Source organism: Python bivittatus, unplaced genomic scaffold (genome assembly GCF_059951505.1).
Source record: "Python bivittatus isolate LINGU-HERP-01145 unplaced genomic scaffold, Pbiv_v1 ctg000590_np1212, whole genome shotgun sequence".
NCBI classification, from domain to species: domain Eukaryota; kingdom Metazoa; phylum Chordata; class Lepidosauria; order Squamata; family Pythonidae; genus Python; species Python bivittatus.
Window position 1 is genome coordinate 27,444,552 of NW_028277086.1, and position 23,936 is coordinate 27,468,487.

A 23,936-nucleotide genomic window follows, 5' to 3' on the forward strand; every position below is an offset into this window, starting at 1 on the left:
TATATTAATTATAGAAAAGACCTTGTAAAGTCCTCCCTAAGTTATTGGCACATTAGGCAGAATAACAAATAGCTTAAACACATTTTTACAACAATGAAAAATTTTGGCTATATCAACTGCAGCTTTGCAGAACATCACTTTGCTGGGCACATGTTAGATTTTATTATGTTACTGGATAATTCCTGGGTTGCAGGCTGGAACTTTAGTTTCTAAAGACTGGTCAAATATGTGATTATTTTTTGTTTGTAGTTTGTATTGTGTTATTCCTTCATGAATAAAAACAAATAATATTCAATTGTCTTACACTCTCATGTGAAAAGAGACTATTAGTAATTAAATCAAAACCAATTCATGAAATTAACATTTTGTTCCTCTAGCTACTCTAGATCCATAAACAGAATAAGAAGAAAAATGTTCAGTATTTTCCCAATTGAAGAGTTACAGATACAGATTGTGTAGGAACATCTTTTTCTTTTTCCTTGCAGAAAATGTACAACTACCGACATTTTAGATGGAAGTGAGCTGTTGCATGGTGATTTAAACTAGAATATCTGACACAGAGTAGAAAGATTTTTTAAAAAATGTTTGATGACTCAAGATTAACATTAATCAGCACTTATTCAGATTCCACAAATAAAGAAACTCCCTCAAGCTTCTTGAAAGGAAAAATAGAAATATTCACATTTTTGCAGGTAATTTACTGTATTTAAAACTTGAGTATTTTTGAATGCATACATAATGTGAGGTATAATCTGTGAAGTATAATGCTGCTATTTGGCTTCTGATCAATGCAGAAAGGAGATACCTACTTTTCTGAGGATAGTTCCCCTCATCAGAGGGGAAAAAAGGAATCGAAGACAAAATGCAATATTTACATTGCTCTGTTTTTCCCAAAAATATACTCAGAGTACTACCATTATTTTAGGAATACCTATTTTCTTCCCCAATCATATTGAGTCCAAATTCAGATGTTTGTTCCTGGTGATATTCAATAATAGTTTGATAATATCCTGGATAATTATTATGATAAATAGAGGTTGGTTTTATTTTATTGTATGTTTGTATAATATTCTATCAGCATAGTCTGTATTGACAGATACAGATTTTAGATTGATACATTAGCAAACAAAATTCTATCATTTTAACTTGAGTTTATCCAGAGGATCACATGTCAGCTCATGTAAACAATTACATATGTTTTAGAGGAAACTTTCTTCAAAAATGCTAAAAATTATTCAAACTGTTTGCAATGGTACTGTTCCTAATACAGGTAGTCCTTGCTTACTGACCATTCGCTCAGCGACCAAAGTTACAACGGCACTGAAAAAGGAGACTTATAATGGGTCTTCAAAGTTGTGGCTGTCGCAGTGTCCCCCTGGTCATGTGATTGTTATTCAGGGACTTGGCAACCGGCACACATTTATGACGGTTGCAACGTCCCACAGTCACATGATCTCCATCTGCGATCTTCACAGCTAGCTTCCAAAAAGCAAAGTCAATGGGAAAGCTGGCAGGAAGTCACAAGTCAGAGTCACGTGATGTCATACTTAACAACCCATGGTGATTCACTTCATGATCACAGCTGGAACTGATGTCATAAGTTGGGCGCAGTCACATGACATTTCATTTTATGATGTCACTTATAGCTATTGCGGTCAGTAAGTGAGGACTACCTGTATGCTAGGCTTTGCAGTTCCAGCTGTAATATATCTTTTCATAAATGGAGGAAATTAAATTGAGAGAGAGTGACTGACTCAAGACTATCCAAAGACCTTTTGGATGAAGGTCTTTTTATGAAGTTCAGAATTTTTTTCTTATTTGTAAGATAGACTATTCTTTTAAGGATCCACATTTTAATTTTCAAAAATGATAGAATGGCACAATAAAATATTAACTAACATTTATTTCTGTTGATATAAACTTGTTAAACATATTCTTCCTGTTCTTCATATGTATAATACTCTAGGAAGATCTTTATCCTTTTACTAAAGCAAAATGGATACCCACTTGTTCAGAGCATGTATTCCAGCCCCACATTTAAGATCTACCAGTAGAGACCAAAGAGGAAAATATAAAAAAAAATCAGGCATAAAGTCTTTCCCTCTTCTTCATTCATTTTTGAAAACTTTATTCTTTGCTAAATATTTTTAGTTTTTCTAGATGTCAAACATATTTTTGTGTAATTCTGAGAAGTGCTTTTGCTATTGGAATCAAAATGCACTGCATGAGTCTAATTTCTGAACCCAATTCAAGAGAATCAAACATATGTTATAAACCATTTGATGTTAAGGCGTTATCATTACTGGCTCTCCTATTGTGACATTTTATTCATGCTGTTCTATTATATTCAGGGTATCTGCAGGGGGTGGTTAAAAAAAATAAAGATGTCGGCTATGACAGTGAATTAAAAGCACTGACCCTTATATGACACATATAAAGAGGGAATGGGGTTTTCACTGCATGGTCCCACCTAACAGCCTGACTTTCCCATAGATGTCCCTGGTAATATTTCAACTTAGAGTTGTGGGCCACTATGACATGTTCAATTTATTTGTGGACAAAGGACTGAGGAGGGGACATTTCACCAAATTTCTTTGGGGGAAGAAACCATTTTTCCAGGAATCTCTCAGAAATGTGCAAAGAAGTGGGTCATGGCTGCCACAAAGAAATATCTGAAATGTGCCTTATTTTCTAGGAAGGAAAGAAAAATGAAAATCCTTTGAAAATTTCACCTCACGTCTAGGCTTAATTTTGCATTAACTCTGAGTCTGGGAGATAGTTCACATATTACACAGAGGAAGAACAAGACATCCAAATCACCTGGGCATCTTTTCACCACTAATTTGAATACAACTTATATGTAATGATCTCACCAAAAGTGACTGCTGAGAAAAAGAAAACTCACTGTAGAAAACCTTTGTCCAGGCACACATTTCTCAGTATAGTGGAAATAAGGAAAGGAATGGTGGAACTTCTGTATATTTTAGGGACAGAAAACATTCTTCAGCCTTGAGAATATTCATCTCATCCCAAACTCTCCCAATGAACCATGGGGAAAAGGATTAATACCATGTAATCCTTTTAATTACCAGCTGTAAGTGTCTGGTTATAGATACAACAGGGAATAAAGCAGTGCAGTATATTGAGGTTGCATTAATCCAGGTGAATTCAGGCTACCTTACTTATCTGCAACCTCTTTCCGAAAGTTTTGCTACATCCTTTGCATACTTAATTAATATATCTGGAAGCAAAGGAACAGAGAGACGACGTAGTCTTCTGTTTTGAAAAAGAAGTGAACGACAATCCCAGGCTATGATAAAGGAGTCTCTACAAAAGGATTGGAGAACAGGAAGCAGAGAAACTAATTCTGCTTTGTTCTGCTTTCATGCAATTCCCACCCTACAGAGGTATCCTGTAAAAGCAGACACTAGTGATGTATTACTGAGTATATGAAGAAAAAAAGCAATAAGTGTATAGATAGATAATCAAAGAGGTTCTGAAAAGATGGAGAATCACAAAGAAGGGATTCACTAGTGCAGCTCATTTTATGGTTACAATTCCAGATATATTCAGATGATCGAGCAGCCATCCTGACTTGGTTACTGCAACTTTGAAGCCTTCTTTGAAGGTTTCTCTGTTACTCCCACTTGACTTTTTCATGTGTGCCTATGTTATATATTGACAGGCTGAAAAAACTCAGAAGATATTCGTTACATCTACAGTCAAGAAATGATAATACTGTTTAGTTTCTTGCCATAGTGGCCGCTATTCTTGAGAACTGCTAGATATGCAATTTTAAATCAACATTTAATGAAACATTAGGAACATAAATAATTAAGAATCACTCTGATAAAAATGAGACAAAACATTTCACTAAACTAATTATACACACACACACACACACACACACACACGAAAACCACACACATTGCATGAGTAACACACACACACACACACACACACACATATATATAAGAGAGAGAGAGAGAGAGAGAGAGAGGACCCCTATGTATGAACTCACATTTTGATCCTGATGATGAAGTTCCACTCGATGTAGACCTTGATGTTCCTTTCATGGAGAACACCCCTTTTCCTCTGCGAGTTGCTGTGACTGTTACCCGTGGGCGTTTCAATGGAATCACAGCACGAGGTGGGGCAGGGACCCGGCTATGGTAGTCAAACAACCTTAGAGAAATAGAAATAGAGGCTTCAGAGAGTTTAACTGTAATTTCATGTTAGGTAGATTTTGCAAAGTAAATTCTGCTCTTTCTTATGAGAAAACTGCCCTCCAATATCTCAAGAGTTTTAATCAGAGTTAAATTAGATTTCAAGGACCTCTGTTCATTAACAAGCATATTTATATTTCATATACAATCAGTGTGTTGTTCCTTTTTCCATGAAGAGCACCATTATTAGGCTGCCTTTACTGTAGTATGAACATTTTGCTCCACATAATTTTATTTCACCTAAGTAATTATGAAACGATTAAGATCAACTCCAACCTTCCCTTCCAGATGTGTTGAGACTGCAATTCCCAGAACTCTCAGACATTGTGGCCTTTCATAATCCCTACACATATAAAGAGCATATGGCTAAGCTGAAACATCTCCACGAATAAGTTGGAGTACTTCTTATTCAGTAAGAAAAGAGAATGATGTATAAAAAGTACTTCAAGTATTTCTGAGAACAATGAATGTCCTCCCTTGATACCATCCCATCAACTTCAAATCAAACAGCAATTTCAACATTTATTTGTTTTAAATATATGGTTGTCATGTTTACGCATAATTCTTTGCATGCTTACCTGGAATAAGTGGGAATTGCTTTTGGGTAAACATGCTCCCAAATGGTCTAAACAGGAGATGCCAAGAAATACCGTACTTTTTCTGATTTGTAGTTTATGTATTTGGAAAACTTTTTAATACAACTAAGTAACCTGGCTTGTCTTTTTCTGGAAAGGTTCTTCCATACTAAAACTTAAGAGGCACACAGAGTTCCCACCACAACAACCAGCAAAGCTCTGTAGCTCTGTTCGTGGCTGGGAGAGACTGGCAGAGTGAAAGTTTAGAAAAACCTTGTCCAAAGGGAAAAACAACAACATGTGACAGCTTATTAAACTGAGAAAAACTCTCTTACATATCAGTAACTGTAAATATGGATATTTAATCTTAACTGTAATGAAGGCTACTAAGAAATATACATCAAAATGTATATTGAAGCAAGCTTATCCTTTTAGCAAAAAAGCTTTTCCCATTGTCCCAGTTCAACTCTCACAATTCCCTCATGATTTCATGGGGAAATTAATGTACTTTTCCCATCCTCTTATAATAAATAAAAAATGCAGTTCATACACCCAAAGGCAGAAACAAAGGTACACATACCGATTGTAGAAATCATCTCTGTAATAATCATAATCAAAGACATAACCACTGCAAGAAGAACAGAGAAAAGTCCCATGAAGCGATGAGGCAAACTATATTAGTTGAGAATAATTTGTCAAATATGAATTACAATAAGGATTTATATATCCAATATCTGCTCTACTTTATTATATTAAACATTATTCGCAAAAATTGACAACTGAATCTTTGGTACTACAGTTGCACATATCTTTTCCATGCCAAACACAACAGAATTACTGATTGAGATATAATTTAAAGAATAAATACATATTTATTCAAGTTTTCTTTAATGCTATAAAAAGTCAGTGTGGTCAGCATATTGGGCTGAAACTTAGGAAACCAGTTATGAAGTCACTGGATAATTTGGGCCAATAATTCTCTATCTAATCTACCTCACTGACCTATTATGAAGAAAAAATTGGAAGAACCATGAAGCACAATTTTGAGTTTTTTGGAGAAAAGAGGGTAAGAATGTGATAAAGAAAATAACAATTCATTCCTAGAGCCATTCTGGTCTTCTACTTAGCACAAACGTTCACAGAGGATATGTTACAGGGATCCCCTCAAATCCTGCTGTACCACCTCATTTTGGTGGTGGGGTGTTCTTAGGAAGATGAATGAAGAAGGCTATGAGTGTACACCAAGAGTATATACCCCCATCAGGGTCACCCAAGGGGTTAAGGTCATCTTGGCTGCCCAGCTAAACCAAGTAGGAACCTATATTGGGTGCTGGAGGAAGAAGATCATTTCAGTGACAATGGCAAAGACTTCATTTCACACTGCACAGGAGAAGGCAATCGTAAATGGTTTGTTATTGGATTATTGCTAAGTATACTGTATTACGTTTATTTTAATTCAGTTTATTCTGTTTGATTTGTAATGTTTTTATAATATTATTTCTGTTATTTGCTGTCAGTCACCCCAAACTCATATGCAAGATAGATGGCCATATATATTTTCTAAATAAAAAAATAAATCACTCTCATATTTTATCAAGAAAATAATATGGATATACAATGTAAAATGATTCATGATATAATGCTGGATGATGGGCTCTTCAGGTCTGATGACAATACTGAGGAAGCGTGATGATCATTTGGAGTACAAATAGTATGATGTAGCTAGATTAAAGCCTTCAAGACACCTAGTTGCTGATGTTGCCATAAAAATCTGAAGCTGCAGAGGCAGAGTTAAAGTGGGAACATGGAACATAAGAAGCATGAACACGGGAAAGCTCAACACAGTGAAATATGAAATGAAACAACTCCATATTCACATCTTAGGGATCAGAGATTTGAATAGACTGGAATTGGACACTTTCTGTCAGAAGATCATAATGTTTACTACTCGGGACATGAAAAACAAAGGATGGAGAGTGTGGCTTTTATAGTCAGGAAGGATATAGCAAAGACAGTACATGAGTACAGTGCAGTCAATGCTAAATAATAATAATTAGATTTTGTGGACCATCCTTTAAAGTGATGGTTATAGAAGTTTAAGCTCCAATCAGTAGAAGAAGTTGATGAGGTTTATGATCCAAGTTCAGCCTAAATCTATGGAATATAGTCATGTTGGAAATAATAATGAATAAATTGTAGTTGAACCAGGAAACAGAAATTACACAAGTGAACTACTACAGTTTTTCCCATTATAATGATTTTTTTCATTGCCAACTTAGTCTTCAGACAATGAAAACAATACCTATAGACCTATACATGTTACAGTGAGGTGAAGAACTCAGTTATAAGAGCGAAGATGTGGCCAGGGGCTGACTGTGGAACAGATCACAAACTGCTCATATGCAAATTTCTAGTCAAGCTAAAGCAGAAGATCAGATCCAATCAGTTTCCACAATATGATCTTGAGCATATACCCACCGTTTTCAAGGAGAACATCAGGAATCACTTTGAGATCTTGAACTTCATTAATAGGGAATCAGTGGATTGAAATCAAGGAACCTGTTAAGGATGAACATGAAAAGAGACTGCCAAAGACCAAGAAATAGAAGAAACCAACTTGATGCCAGAACAAATGATGAAAACTGCCAAGAAGAAAAAACAAAGCCAAGAAAGACAAAGATTTCAAAAAGGAACTTAACAAAGAATTTCAGAGAGCTTTTAGAAGAGACAAGAAACAGTACTAGAACAACATCTATAAATACATCAATGATAGAAACAGACATGGAAAAACAAGGAAGGTCTTCTGAAAGGTCTCTGAATGCAGACAGAGGTTCCACCCTTGAACTGGTTTGCTAAAGGATGCCAATGGATAGATAGTAACTGATTTAAAGAAGATCAAACAAAAATGGAAGGAGTATATTGAAATTCTGTACAGTAGAGATGTCAACATCCAAGATACCTCAGGAAACATTCCTTATTTGCAAGAACCATTAGTAGAAGAAGCCCTCCAGTCATTACCAAGGCAGAAGGCTACAGTAACTGATGGAATATCTACAGAAATATGGCAAGCAATGGAAGAAGAAAAATCAAAGTTCTAATCAAACTATGCCAGCAGATCTGAAGAAAACACAGTGGCCAAGAGATTGGAAGAGGTCAGTCTATATACCAATACCAAAGAAAGGAGATTAATACAACATGCAAACGATTGTACCACATCCTTAATTTCACATGCTAGCAAAATAATGCTTAGAATTATCCACTGCAGATGAGAGTTGTACATAGAAAGAGAGATGCCAAATATTCAAACTGGTTTTTGAAAAGGAGGAGGAGGAGGAGGAGCAGGAGGAGGAGACATTATTATTAATGTGTGCTGGATAACTGAGGAAGCCAAATACCAAAAAGTCAATATGTACTTCCTTGATTATAGTAAGTCTTTTGATGCACTGACTGTAGCCTTAGGAAAATGGGAATTCCAAAACATTTCATTGTCCTCATGTGAAACCTATACATAGGTCAGGAAGCCACAGCCTGGACAGAACATGGCAAAACAGACTGGCTCCAGGTCGGCAAAGGAGTGAGACAAGACTGCATACTCTCTTATTTATTCAATCTATATGCTGAATAATATTGACTGTGGCTGGACTGAAAGAAGGCAAACACAATTTTAAAATTGGAGGAAGAAATATAAATAGCCTGCACAATAAATATAAATTGCCTGCACAATGCTGATAACACTATTCTGATAGCTGAAAATGCAAAGGATCTGGAAGCTTTAGTAAGGAACACAATGAAAAAAATGGGATTACAGATAGATATAAAGAAGACCAAACAGGTACAGCCACCAGCCTTAGAACTGAAAATGAAGATATCGAAGTGATGAATTAGCTTCTGTCTTTTAGTATCAGCAGTAAAGGAATCAGCAGTCAAGAAACATAGCGCAGACTACCACTTGGTAGGGCAGCACGAAGGACATGGGAAAAAATTGAGATAACCCTTGACCTACAAAGATCAGAATCATGTAGGCAATTGTTTTTGCTGTGACACTTTATGGAAGCAAAAGTTGGAAGAGGCAGGATAGAAAGATGCTTCTGAATTCTGGTATTGGAGAAGATTCCTGAGAATACCATGCATAGTCAAGGAAACAAACAAATGAATCATAGAACATATTCCAGAGTTTTCGCTCGAGGCACAAATTACTAGGCTCAAATTATCCTATTTTGGACACAGCACACGAAGACCTAGATCTCTGTAGGAGGCTCTAATTCTGGCAAAGATGGAAGGAAAGAGAAGAAGTACACCCAGTACCAAGGTGGGTGGACTTTCTTACAGCAGCGATGGGTCCATCGCTGGAACACTGAAGGGCCAGGCTGGGGACAGATCATCCTGGATAAAGTTTATGTGGTCACTAAGAGTCAACTTCAATCAGATGTGCTGAACTGAAACTATCATCATCTCAAAAAAAAAAAAAAAAAAGGATAAGAACCTCAGAAGAGAGGGAAAAACAGGCTATAAGGTCCACCCGATCACAATTTTCCTCACCATGGTGAAGTGTACTGTATTAGTATTTGTAGTAATTGTTTCTAAATTTCATCTATACATGTCAAATAGCCTGTATAATCTTTACACAAAACTGTACTTATTTGAGTGGAGCAGTTCCTGCTTTTTGCTATATGTACATGACCACTCTATGAATAAGGGCCTTCAGACATGAAACTTTCTGGATTTGATTTTCTTTACACTCTTTGTTAGACAGAACCCAATAATATAATCAAATAAATGTTGCGCAATTCAAACTGAAGTTAAGGTGCATGGCTATTGTAAGCTTGAATTGTATTGAAAGGAAACCCCATGCAAACAAAATTTCTGACTCACACAAAAGTATTTGCTCCATTGTCCCCCTCCCCTATTGCAGCCTCATACTACATTTCAAGTTGTTTTTGTGAAAGCCTGCCAAATATCAGGAAAGGTTTCAGAAGTTCACAGGAGTGACAGTGGGGAGCAGAGGCCAGGGTATTTTGCTTTTTATGAGTGTCTATGCATCAGATAATCTCCATGCTTTAATACTGAACTAAAAAAATATTTGTTGTGTGGCTTTGCTATAAAAGCCAGATAGTAAACAAATAAAAAACTCCTTAATCTCACAACACATGGAGAGATTCAACCATAATTTCAACTGGGAAACTGTTAGCATCTTAGACTTAGCTTAGCTTAGACCCTAAGCTAAATCCAAAAATGTGAGGGAATTCCTGGAAGCTTGGTATTCAGACAAGTCAGCCATCAACAGGCACATAGAGATAGACAACATTTACACACTATTCAAAAGAGACAATAAAAAGCTAAAAAAAGAAGCAAAGAGACCAGAACACCTCCTCGCCAGCAATCAACATCCAGATAAGCAGGGATTAACACAAGTACACCAGACAAACAAACAAGCAGTAAACAATACCCTAATCAAGGAACTATGACCTCAGACAGACAAGCAAGCAGTATAAAACAGACTAATTTAGGAACTACCAGGGAAAAAACAACACCCCCTCCCCCCACCAACCCTGACAGGGCAAGTTGCTGCATATAAACAGAGAGCAAACCCTACTCCTCTCTAGCACTGAAGATGTTACTTAGCCAGGTAATGAAAGGTCTGCAAGAAAACAACCGAGCTCAGAGAACCCCAGGGACTCCACCATAAACAAATTAATAACAAAAACAAGCCAATAGTATGGGCCTCCAAAATGAATAATTTTATTTTCTTCTGAAAAATCCTGTTGAATTGCTCACATCCCCCCTCCCTTTCTATGATAATGAAAATAGAAAATAAGAAACATAGGGAAGGAGTAGATAAAAACATACAGTTGAAAACTAAAGATGGTAACTTTTGGAAAACATTCTGAATCATAATAGAAAACGACTGTCCCACTGGCAGTTACCGAAGAGCATAATATGATGCATTCTTTACCCAATTCATGTCCATATTTAATTTACAATCTATATTCCCTGGAATAATAACACACACACACACACAACTGCCTTATTTCTTATGGAGTGAATACTACACTGAATTATTTTAAATTACAAAATGCTGAGTTCCTCAGGCTATATGGAATTGCCCAGTTTATTTGTAGGCAGGCTTCACAGCAGCAACATCTACAGCAAATCACTATGTTACCAAAATGATGCACCTGGTGACATCAACACACAAATGCCACAATTATATGCTTGCACCTTGACATCTGACATGAGTATGCAAGTCATGGCATTTGTATTGTGACACACAGTTTGTCCTTTGTCTCCACACCCTCAACCCCTATGGATGTTCATGCTTCAGTGCCAAACAAATTGGTTGCTGAATTTTCCATACATTTTGTTTCAGCCTTGATCTGCTCATGCAGTAGGAATTAGAATTTTTAACTGTCGTCTTTAATACCAATTTTGCCCAAGTAGAAAACCTGTACAAGAACCACCTGACTGGATTAAAACCTCTTTTTTTTTATTTGCCCAGACTATTATTATTTTTTTAAATATGGAATAGTCTTTTTTAAAAAAGACATTCCTCACATGCAGATTCAAGTGGAAGTTTCCCTGGACACAGAATAAGTTACATAGAATAAGTCTGGTAAATACACGTACAGTAAGCTCACAAATATAATGACAATATTTTGTCTTCTCTATAGTACCAGAAAATGGTATTTATCCCACTTCACCCAAAGCAGCTCTCTCTTTTTAGCTGCTAATTTTCCTTTCCTAAACTCTGGCATTTTTTAAATTATAAAACCAGAAATAACATAAGCATAGACAAACAAGAATAGAAAAAAAGTTCTAATACAGCCAGTATTTGCTTAACATATGAGTCTTTTCTCCTATTATTACTGTAAAGCAAGATAATGTAATAATATTTAGTAAAGTCTCCCTTGAGTTGGGCTCACCTCCTGGTGACTTCAGGATCACATCCATGCACTAAAGTGCTTTGTTACTGCCTTCTTCTAGGATGTTCTCTGTCTTCCTAGTCTAACTCATACTCCTAGATTTCCTGGAGCTGTCCACCCAAGTATTAACTAGTCCTGACCCTGTTGAGCATTTTAGCATGGACACAGTCAGGTACCACTGAAGCCCAAACTTCTTTTGTTGTATTTTTACACTAGGATGACAAATTTCACTCTGTCTCAATATATACACAGAACTGTCTTCAGCTGTATATCTTAGAAAATGCTGTCTTTTTTTTTTTTTAACTGAACTCTGCTGAATTATTTTTGTTAACTGTGGACAAAATTCATAGAGAATTCTGTGAGAAACTGATGGTGTCTACAGCTGTCGTTCTGAATGTGGCTGGATGTGAGGTCCTCTGTGTGGAGTTGGGAGGCACAGGCAAGCTAGCAATTTTGCTGGTGCAGCAACCCCCTGCTGCTTAGCTAGCTCCCTTCCTGAGTTTTTTGACTTGTGCTTGGCAACTGGTAACTCCCAGGGTCTCTGTGCTGGTGGATTTCTACCCTCAGCCTTTGGGGTTGGGGAGAAGACAGTTGGCATGGAGCTGCAATGGGGGAAGGGGGAAATGTGACAAATAAAATCCAATAATGTGCAAGCAGACTTCCCTTTATATAATAGAACTTTTCTTTCCTTTCTTTCCTTGTGCCATTTCCTGTCCCTACCCAATCTGCTCTGGAGAGTCCCCCAATTTAATTCTCTGCATGCAAAGGACTACAGGGAGATGAACAAATCATCCTAATGAAAAATGTTCTCTTAGGGAGGAGGATTAATTGGATAAAATCCTACATAAGTCAACCAAAATATATTTCTTGATGAATTTGTTCAAAGCCACAAGAGTCTTGGTTGTTTTTGCTGCAAAAGAACAGTGGTACTTAATCTGCAACAAGCTAATAGTAGTTGTAATGAATTAACACATTATAAAGAAAGACATAATGATTCTGTCCAAACGTAAGTACAGTCTCATTTGTTTTGCACTATTTAGTTCTCGTACATTAAGCATTCACATAAAGGATTCCATGAGGATCAAAGACATGAAAAGTATTAATTCATTTACAATCACACAACGCACTGCTCACTGTATTACTTTACCCATGACAAAGGGCTGCAATTAGCCTAGATTCAATATTGCAGAGTTGTTCATTTCTATTCCAAGCAGAGAAAAGATAATATTCTCATTCTACTAGGGGCCAAACAATAACAAAAAACAAAAACAAAAAAACGCACACATTTAGAAAAACTTTGCATCTGGAGAAAATGGACTGCCATCAAATGGAACCCATCAAAATTATAATTGGAATTTCTTGAATATGAAACCAGAATAAAGCCTGTTACAATCTAGAGAGACAGACAGTATATAAACGTGCAACATCAACTGTAATGATTTATGAAGCTGTTGAATACAGCAGTCCTGATATAAAAAGTATGTGCCTGACATTTCACCTTTTTCTGTTACACTTTGTTATGCTCTGGCTCCTCAAGCAAAACCAATGACTTGAGCTGTGTTGCACTATCTCAGGTGTGTACAGCTTCCAATAGCTCACGTACCACAGTTGTAAGTCCATATTGCAAAGATGAGTGGGGCCAGGGCACATTTTGCAAAAAGATTTCAGGACTTTTATGGAACGAAATGCTTGCCTTAAAGCTTTGGCTAGCGCTCATTTTGCCTAATAAAACTAAGCAGGAGGTTCAACCAGGTGACCTCTAAGATCCTTTCCAACTCTATGATTCTAGTCTAGAAGCCTTAGAAAAACTACAGCGTTCCCCTATTCTGTCAGATTCACTGACTGTCAAGCAGACTAGGGCTATAACTGAACAGCTGTCCTTGGAAGAAGCAAAGCTAGCCATCTACAATGTACCACAGCTTTACTTAAATTCAAGTCTAAGGTCACCTGATGAACTTAAGATGCTCTTAGAAAGTGGAGTTCACCAAATAGATACAGTAGGAATGACAATTTGGAATACTCCTTGGGATGGTTTTGAGCCTGCTGATTCTAATGGAATGGACACAACCTTCTGTGGTATGAGCTCCACAATCTGTGTAGGCTGCATCCTTGCTTACCCTGCCTCATTTGTGTGGCCAGGGAGAGGGTAAGGAACTTAATTTGGGCTTCATTGGGAGAGGCAGCATTCACAAGGTCACCCAGCAAATATGGATAATATTTGGTACTGCTCTTTGCTGAATAGTTGCTTCCAATCATTAGGTGGGATCACTCCAGAGCAGGATGTTCCCGAGCTTAGTGTAGGGTGGGTATCATCAATATACTGATGATAGCCAGCTGTACATCTCTATGATAGACTGAGTAGGAGCTTCTGCCCAAGCCCGGATCCAGTGAGTAGATGGGAAGAAACAGGCTTAACCATAATCCCTGCAAGATGGAATAAAAGTTGATCCAGAAGACACCTGATTTCAGGATAGCTCCATTTTGGGCTGCAGACAGAGCTGCACAATCTTTGAAGGAGCAGGTTCCTAATCTGGGAGTCTGCGTGGAATTGTGGTTCCTGCTAGAGCAGCAAGTAGAAGCCACAGCCAGGATGTCTCTTGGCCAGCTTCAGCTTATATGTTGATTATAACCAGTCCAGAAATGGGATGTGTGGGCTAAGGTAACTCATGACATCTTACACTTGGACTACTGCAATTCACTCTACATGGGGTGGCCCCTTTAAAGTCTGCAGTATGCAGCTGCCTGTCTGCTGAGAAATGTATTATGCAACAAAGAAAAATGTGTGTAGCAGCCCTCTTTACAATAATGGAACATATAGAGATAAAATATACATCAGTCACAAAAAACTTGCTTTTATAAATCATGTCTCAACACAAATTAGCATTTGATTTGATTCAGCAAACTAAGCCCTCCAGCTACATTTGATTCAGCAAACTAACCCATGTAGCTACTTCTGGATCTTGTGAAGTTCATGTTTCTCTTAATTTGTTTTCCTTAATCTAATGAAGCTTTCAATATAATTTGGAATTCTCTAATTTTGGACAATGATAGAGTGGACAAATCAAAACAAGTGCCAGATACAAATAGTTAACTAAATCCTATCTCTCTCTGAATTACCTGTATATTTATGCTATCTAAAAGCTTCAACTGAAACAGAATACTGCTGCCAAAATTCTGTCTGACATAGCAAAGCCTATGCATATCATACTTATTTTTAAAATAAATAAATTGGCTCTCACTTGTCTTCTGAGTTCAAATACCAGCAGGAAAAGCTTTCCCATATCCATTTCTCCATGATTCAAGATGATCCTTTTAAAAGATAATTCGTTTTAAGGTGGACACTTAGTAAGAAAGAAAAACTTATTCATATGAGAGTGTCAGTGTGTTTATGGCAGTGGTGTCCAATTTACAGAATGCCCTAAAATATTCTTATTCACCTAGTGTTGCTTTATCATGATGCAGGCTCTGCCCCTTTGTATATGCTTATGTTGTTATATCACATGTACAAAAGGGGTGGAACTTGTGTCATGAAGGTGCATTGCGGCTTTTGTCATATGCCCCTGCCCCTTAACCCCTGTGGTGGATACCTCTGACTCCAGTAAATGGTGGGAATGGAAGAATCAGAAATGGAGGGGGGCAGAAATTAAGAGTGTAATAATGAGTGCAATTCAAGGAAAAATTAGTCTGGTAGGTGACATGAGTCCATAAATGGGATCAAGATGTCAGAGTACAGAAAAATGATCAGGCTATTCATAGACCCCAGAATTAACAAGAGCGGTGAATGTTTTGTACCATTTCCTGCAGCGGAGCCTGGGTATCCTGAAGTGGTTGGTATATACTAGAGCAGTCCATGGGGGTGGATGCCTATCTTGGAGGTGGGACTGTTCTTGCTGGGCACTATTTTTCTGTAGTACTCTCCTGCTGAAAGATACTTCGCTGAGAGAGGAGTTAATCATATTGTGTATTATAAAGGAGGGCATGGAGCACTAGAAAGGGTTAGTAGGTTGGTGGATGGGACAGCTGTGCTTCTAGTGGAGAGAGCTATGAATTCCCATAGGGCAGGGTTATTGTAAATTTTGTATGCTAGCTTGATGCAGGCCTGCAAATCTGCAATTCAGCGCCATATATAACTCTATTGCTATATGAGATTTTTAAGCAAGATAGAGGCACAGTTCTCTTGTGAAAACTTGTCATATTCTTTCCTGTTACAGCCTTCCAACTTTGTGTCTTCCAGATGTGTTGAATTTCAAATCCCATAAATCTTAGTTAGCTAGCCTGGCCTTTGGGAGCTGAAATCCATTATATCTGGATAGCACTTGATTAGAAAAGGCTACTCTAAAATGACTATTCAATTCTCTGGTGGTAGAGGATTATAGCTAAAGCCTGTTCAAAATGCAACACTGATTTTCAAATACACAAAGCTGGTCTAGTCTTGTCCTGACTATGTACACTTTATTTATAACTTAATCCTTAACAGGGTATTTTTTACTTACAAGACGATAACGATGTCAACCTGGAGAAGGCTGATTTACATAGTCAAGATTAAATGGTATACATACCTAAGTTGCAGACTCTTCTAGAATAATTTCATTTTAAAAGTTAAAGTGTCCATTTGATCACAATTATATTGTTAAGGAAAGGAAAGAGTAAAATTGGAGCTGGGGAAAAACATTTTTAACTTGTATTTTAGCTCACTTCAATTTAATATTTTTCTACTGCATCTGTTTGTGTATTTTTATCTGTCTGTTGTTTGTTCATTCTTAAACATAGTTATTTTGAGGTTTACATCAGAAGCAGCTAAAATATAAGTGTAAAAGAAAACCCTAAAAACTACCCACTCTACCTCTACTGGTAATTATGGATTTCCTGTACCATTAACTGGTATGACAATCTGGTTTTTAGAAAACTAAACTGGAGGATTATTTGTAGTGAGTTTTGGTCAGCTTTTTCACTTAAAAGTCTTCTCCATGCTAACTCCATCTCCTCACTTGCTACTTTTACCCCGAAAGCCTACTTCAACTACACAGTCCTGCTCTTCTTGTTTTTTCCTTTCCTCTGCTGGGTTGTTCTACTGCTTCCTTCAAACATTTATTCATTACCTCAGGCCTTCTTGAAATCTTTCCTGCAATGGCCAATCACTTTTACATCTCAACTGGCCAGTTATTACTTCAGTGTTTGCTTCAAGCTCATTTCCCATTCTTCCATGTACTGCTTAACACTGGGCCCCACAACAACCTGAAGTCCCATTTGCCCTGCCATTCCCTATGAAAAAATACCGCCTTCCTGATACCCATCTGTACATCAAATAGGCTAGTGTGGGAAGTCCTTTGCTCCAAACCCTCCCTGAAGGTATCTCCTTTGAAATTGTTGCTTTGGCAATGCCTGCTGGTAGTTGTTTTACTGCCATAAGGTAGCTTTTTTTTAGGTCCCCACCCCAGGAGGCTGATGGAGTCTGTGTAGCTGGCCTCTACTTGAGGCAAGGACTCAAGGACTCAGTTCTGAGAAAAGGTTCTGTCTCTATGGTGTGAGGAATCTCTTGGGAATGGTAATCCACAAACTGACGAGAGGTAGCAAGATGCTAAATTGTCCAAGCCACCTACGCAGATAGCTTTTTCCTCTACTTCATCTTGTAGAAGTCTATAGGTTGAAGTTAATCAGTGCACATATATGAGTGCCTTATCATAGGTGGTGCAACTGGACATCAGCAAACATCTGACTGAAAACTACAATTCTCACCAGTCCAGAGATCACTGGACCCAGCAGTACTGGACAATTTTCATCTAGTTCCCAACCTTCACTTTTTGGGGAAGATTGTTGAGAAGGCAGTAAGCCTACAGCTTCCAAGGGCTCTGGAGAAAATGGATTATCTGAACTGATTACAGTTGGGTTTCAGGCTGGGATATTGTACTGACATGGCATTTACTGCACTTATGGGTGACCTCTGGTGGGCCTGGTATGGGGGTGGTGAATCTATCTTGGTCCTACTTGATTTCTCAGCAGCTTTCAATACCATTGATCATGGTATCCTTTTAGGCTTGCTGAGAGAGTTGGAGAGAGGCACAGTTCTTTGGTGCTTTTCCTTCTTCCTCCAAGGCCAGTTCCAGTCAGTGTTGACGATGAAGGGAAAAGCTTACTTTAAGTCCACAACAAGCAGAAAATATGTGGAAGAGGCTCAGACACCTCCTTAATTCACATGGTTATAAGAAGGGGAAGCAGTATAACACAATCAGATGTGCAAGTTTCTGTTATTATAGCCATTCTCAGCAAAAGTAGTTTTGGCCTTCCTGTGAATTTTTGATTCCTGGTCTGATCTACCTGGTTGGACTGACAGATGTGTAAGCACCATTGCCAAGATAATGAAGGGTAAAATGTATTTTAAGTCCACAACAGGCAGATAATATTTGGAAGACACTCAGTGAGATACTTCCCTAATTCACTGAACGATAAATAGTAGGATACAGTACAACATAATCAAACTTCCAAGATTCTGTTATTATAGCCAATCTTCAATAAAAGTAGTTTTAGCCTTCTTGTAGAGTTAATTTTTTGGTCTGATCTACCTAGTGGGGTCAACATCAATCTTGCAGGCATGGATCCATTGTTTAGCCAAAGCATTCTAGTAAAATGTCTTCCTTCCTATTTTCAAATTTGGATTATTCTACAGCTTCAATTTCTCGTTTTGATTTGGGATTAAAATGTAACCATTTATGTATTAACAATGAAATATGCCAGTCAGAGAGCCCGTTTGGTCTAGTGGTTAAGGCTCCAGGCTAGAAACCAGGAGATTGTGAGTTCTAGTCCCGCCTTAGGCATGAAAGTCAGCTGGGTGACTTTGAGCTAGTCACTCTCTCTCAGCCCATGACATCAAGCTCAGGAGACAAGCTGGTCAGTCAATTCCTGTCACAACCAATGGATCAACATTCAGTTGATCTGAAAAAAAGCAGACCCTGCACCTGTGGGAAAAAGGCTAGGAAGAAAAAGCAAAACAAAACAAATATGCCTGGCAGCTTTTAAGACTAGAAATGAAGATCTCTGTTTAGTATACTTGGACCCTAAAACTTGTCAAGATTTCAGAGGTGTTACACATTTGCTGTCTAAATAGTTTGAAGGAGGGGATATGATAAAAAGTCTCATTCCAAAAAATAGAGATGTTACGATAAAAGCCCAATGATATAATTGAAAATCTGATAATTTGAAGGCACTATCATCATAAAGTAAATTTGACCAAAAATATTTAAGGGGTTTCAGCCTGCCACAATTTTTTTCTCATTAACTTACTGAGGAATTAACATTGGAATCCCTCTTAGAATATTAATCTCAACATAATATTCATTCTGATAACATTAATTTTGCCCCAAAGACTTAATAAGAGTTTTAACTACCAAGTTATATCTACTAGAATTGTATCTACAGAGTTAGACAAATTTCATTCAATATATTGTGATACACTTTGGGAAACACATAAACCCAATTATTTTATAGAGTATTGTAAATCTTAATCTCTTACAGCAATCTACAGATCCCAAAGGTAGCAAGTTAGACTTGTTCCAGTTAATTATACATCCTAAATATAAACCATACTGCTGTATGACTTTAATAAGCTTGGTAATGACACTGCACCAGTAATATCAGAAATAGCCATAATATCATCAGCAAATAAGAACAATCTAAGTTCAGTGTTGAGGGCCATCACACCCATATTATCCTGAGACTGACTAACAGAAGAAGCTCATGGTTCAAGAGCCAAACTGAAGATTTGGAAGAAATGGGGCATCTTTGTCAGGTGCCATGATAAAACTTGATAGGTTGAGAAATGTATCCATTTGAAATAATTCTAGTCACTGATGGAGATAACAAATGAAAGATAATGGACACTCAAATCTTATTTTTCATAAATTCAAACTGAACCATATCAAAGGCCTTTTCAGTGTCCAGCAAAACTAGCAAAAATTGATTCCAATTTATTTGCTGCAATATCTGTAATATTAATCACCAAGTGGATTTTGTCAGATGCATGTCTATTTTTTGTAAGGGGCAATCCTCACATGCAAGAACTGAATCATAACCAAAGAGATGACTTATTGTTTCTGTCATGGAAACCCTGTTGTTCTTGCACTCATACAAAATAGTGATGGCATATTACTTTCCATTCCATAAAAGAGCAGATACATTGCTTTAGATATATGGAAAAGAGAAAAAGCAGAAAACAGGCAATATTATATAAACAAAAAGAAGATAAAATTATCCCATGCTCAGATTATTTTTTCTTACTGTAAAGATGTTAATGTTTTAAGGTCACAAAAATGGGAGAAAAGGAAAAAGAGAAAGCACCTGAGATGTTTCTGGCTAATAGAAATTACTGAAATTAGAAGGGAAAAGAATGAATGCCATTTCTAATAGGTATTAATGTTATTTAGGTTGTGACAACAGCTCTGACAAATTAATCAGGATGTCTGTTGCTTCTGTGATAAGACCATTCTTTAGACAAGAAAGCAACTGGAAATGATACTATACTGATTACATGTAACTGAACAACTTCTGAGAAAGATATTCAGCCTAAGTGCTCCTTATATATATCTAGCCCATACTGAAGACTTCCAAAAGTAAGTGAAATACTGCCACTCTTCCTTTGAGTAGGTGAAAGCTACTGGAAGATGCCATTACGCAGTTAATTTTTGTTAAAGTTAAACCAAAATGTTCTTACTCACCCAACAGAGAGGAAAGGTTCCTTTGATTCAAGTCTGTTAAATCAAATAACAGACAAAAATAGTTAAAAGTGTTGAAAAATAATAATGCATGGCACAAGATTTACACTGTATGCTCTAGCTACACAAGATAAGGACCTGAATATTTCCCAGGATTCAAGGTCTCACAGAGGCTCACTATCCCAACAATCCAAGCTGGTTTCAATTTGTATTAACACTCTGGAGTGTGAGAGTGCGTTTCCTCATTTCAGAACCATGATTTTGAAAATTTGCGTTGTCACTGGTTAATCAATCCTAGATATAGCTAGTCCTTTGAAATTTGTTTTGCATAGGAGATATAATTTGTTTGCTGTTGCTGGAGGTGCCTTGGGCTTGGCTGGTACCACTTTCTCTCCCTTAGCTATTTTGGTAAGGAAGTCCAGGAAGGGGCTCTGAAATCTCTGGGTGGAATAGTAGGGAAAACTCCTTACTGGTCCTTGGGATCCTATACAGACCTTAGATGCTAGACTGTTATGGCCCAACTCCAGGTTCTGTGCCTTTAGCTGCTTTGCTAAGCATCCCTAAAAAAAAAAAGGTCAGTGCTGAGTTGCTTCTCATGTGAATGTATTGAATGCAGGAAAACATTATCCAAGGGCTAATTCTTTTCCCAGCTTGAAACTCTTGACCATATCTCAGGCACAGCTTGTGTCTTGCTCCCTCACAAGAGAAAAAGGATCTTCTGCAATGCTTAGAGCTCCTGGGGCTTGAGACCCTGAATGTGACAGCAGAGCTTCTCCTCATGCTTTCAGTCTCCCCTCTCTCTGATACTCTTTTCATTGAGGCATTGTTTTTTCCATAAAGTTATTGTCTCAATTACCACTGCTAGATTTGGGAGCTGTCACTTCCCAGATCAGCTTATCTGATTGGCTGATTGGATCTTCTCTGAACACTCTTCTAGCACACTCTCCTGGCTCGTCCATGTTGTCATCTCAGTTGCAACCTGTGAAGCCCTTCCTTCCTTCCCAAAGTAGAGGTGGCAGTGCATAATACGGGAGGGCAGTGCTTTCTTTCACAGTACAGGAAAACAACTTCAGCCCTATCTTCTTGCTAGCAGAGATAGAATTAACCTTTCCTGTTGATTCCATCTCTGGTTACCAAGAAAATCCAGGATGAAATCTCAATCCTGCCATTAATATTGAAGGTTACTTCATTTGGCTATTGTGGGGATCAAATGGGTTGGAGAGATCTTGGTGGAAAACCCAAATGAAAGAAATACATTTTCCAGAAGACAATCAAACCAATACTTTTAGCGATGTGTAATAAGTCTAAGTGATAGGACTTCACTAGGTTCTTAATAAATGCAACTGGGTATGTGCTTCCCTGAAAGAAAGAAGAGATACTTCGTGTGTGATGGCCTGTGGATAAAACACTATAATTAAAAACCTGTTTGAAATCCATTCTCATGAACTGAGATTGAATTTGCTCAAAAAATGGCTGCTCTCAGTTTGATCCTCTTTTAGTGTAAATGGTTTCAAGAGATTTGTAGTGATAGAGTAAATTACTTCAAAACATTTCAGGCAAGAGAGGAAAGCAATTATCTGTTGGCCTTTCATTTAAATTGATCTTTACATTAGTAACTCAGTGCTATGAAACTAAAATAAAAATGTTAAAATCAAACTACTACATGGAAGGGAATATACCCTTAGGATGATGTTTATGCAGCTATCCTCCCATGGCAATTCAGCAACCCAACTTTCTCAGAATGATTCTTCATGAAGAGCAATACTTCATAGTTTTCATGCTGCTGCCCATCCCCTTTTTAATCTAGACCAGTGTTTCTCAACCTTAGCAACTTTAAGCTGTGTGCACTTCAATTCCCAGAATTCCCCAGCCAGCATTAAAGTTGGATTGAGAAACACCGCACTAAAATATTGATTGCTAGAGCCCTCGTTCAGATTTCTTTTGTTCCTTCTTTTGGAACCTGATTATCTATAGCTGCCTCTGGCCTCATAACACATTTGATTCTTGTTTTCTAACATTCATTTGCTGTTTTAGTTTGGCCTGACACAGACCTGACCTCTGATCTTCCCTTCAGGCATGAACTTGCAGGGCTCTGACAGCATCAGAAGATGATCTGTAGCACAGCAGTCTTGGGAAGAAACTAGGTGAACTGGAACTTAACTATTACCCCATCACTATATTTAACTTGTAGTTCCTTTCCCTGGTTTCTTCTCCTCTCCTTTACCTATGTAACACATTTCATCAGATTAATATGGATAAAGCACTGAAATTAACAAAGATGTTGGGTGGAAGTATATGACTAGCTGTCATCTGTCTGCTCTTTATGAAACACTAATAATTATTTGGATAAAATTGATGACAGCTGATCTTTTCAAAGTCCTTATACATCAACCAGCTATAAGTCTAACACTTAGCTTAGCAAAATGATGTTAATTGTTCTAATGCAAACGACCAGTAGCACTTTCTCCAAACCAGTTTGTAATAAATAGTAGAATGCCCCTTTGCATCTCCAAAGAAGAAGCTTCATGCTCTTATTTCTTGTTTATTTGCTAATATTACTATCAAGTCAGCTGATTATATATTGTGCTGACAAGTCACAATTCATCTTTATCATGCAATTCTCTGCCACACTTTCATTTTTGGAACAGTAATAACTCATTTAATTCAAGAATAGACATTTCAGTAATAATTGTAACCATAAACATAATTATACTGGCCAGCATCCCAGCAGTTGTTTAGGTTATATGAGAAGACTATATTTAAAAAAAAAAATCAGGAGAATTACACAAATGTCTTACTCTGTTTTCCTCAATGGATGAATAGGCAACCCATCAGGTTATTTAAGTTACCAGTGCCAAATCCAATCTGTAAATCAGATGGAAATGGATCTAGGTATTCAATGTGTCTGAGGTGATGTGGTAAACATCTGCTCAAGCACCTTCTCTATTACTTCACTGTAAAAGATGGGGTCACTTAAAATACAAAAAGTCATGTGGGAGTTGAAGAAATAATCTGATGCTAAGAGAGGTACTCTATGAAAGTTTAATAGAATAGCTGCTTTGAGGATTCTTCTGAAATTCTCCTGGTCACAGAGGCCCATTGGTCGGCAAAGGTCCTCTTTGTATATTGTTCTAAACTGTGGAACATTTTCTATCTAAAATTTCACTGAAGTAAATTGTCTCTGAGACTCAGTAACCCTGGGAGCTTTAAGCAAATAGTACCTGTACTAAAAGCAGTTGTCTAGAGACTCAAATAATTCACGTGAGGCCAAATAATCTTTCTTCTAAAATTAAAAATGCAAAGGAGAGGTCTAGAGGATGAAAGATAAAAGAAGGCTGCTGGCAGTCAGTCACTATCTCTTGCTTAGTTAGTAAGTTGTCCCACACCACTGAGCCCTGCCTACTTATGGGTGGAGTAAAGTAGATAATCGTCTGCTATCAGGTAATTCAAACCTACGTAAAATAGATAAGATATTCTGAGTGCAGAATAATTCACTGAATGTGCATTGAA

The 23,936-nt window shown here is 37.4% G+C and overlaps 1 protein-coding gene across 8 annotated transcripts in view; it reads right to left on the bottom strand.

The window, feature by feature from the left end:
* RALYL (RALY RNA binding protein like) overlaps positions 1-23,936 on the bottom strand; it is a 232,244-nt gene that overhangs the window by 21,237 nt on the left and 187,071 nt on the right. For all 8 annotated transcript variants that reach the window (XM_088149165.1, XM_088149162.1, XM_088149160.1 and 5 more), the window contains 3 exons: positions 20,430-20,462; positions 5,382-5,429; positions 4,022-4,185 (listed from right to left, as the gene is read on the bottom strand). In XM_088149165.1, the coding sequence (XP_088005291.1) occupies positions 4,022-4,185; positions 5,382-5,429; positions 20,430-20,462 (245 nt within the window). The remainder of the gene's footprint in view (positions 1-4,021; positions 4,186-5,381; positions 5,430-20,429; positions 20,463-23,936) is intronic.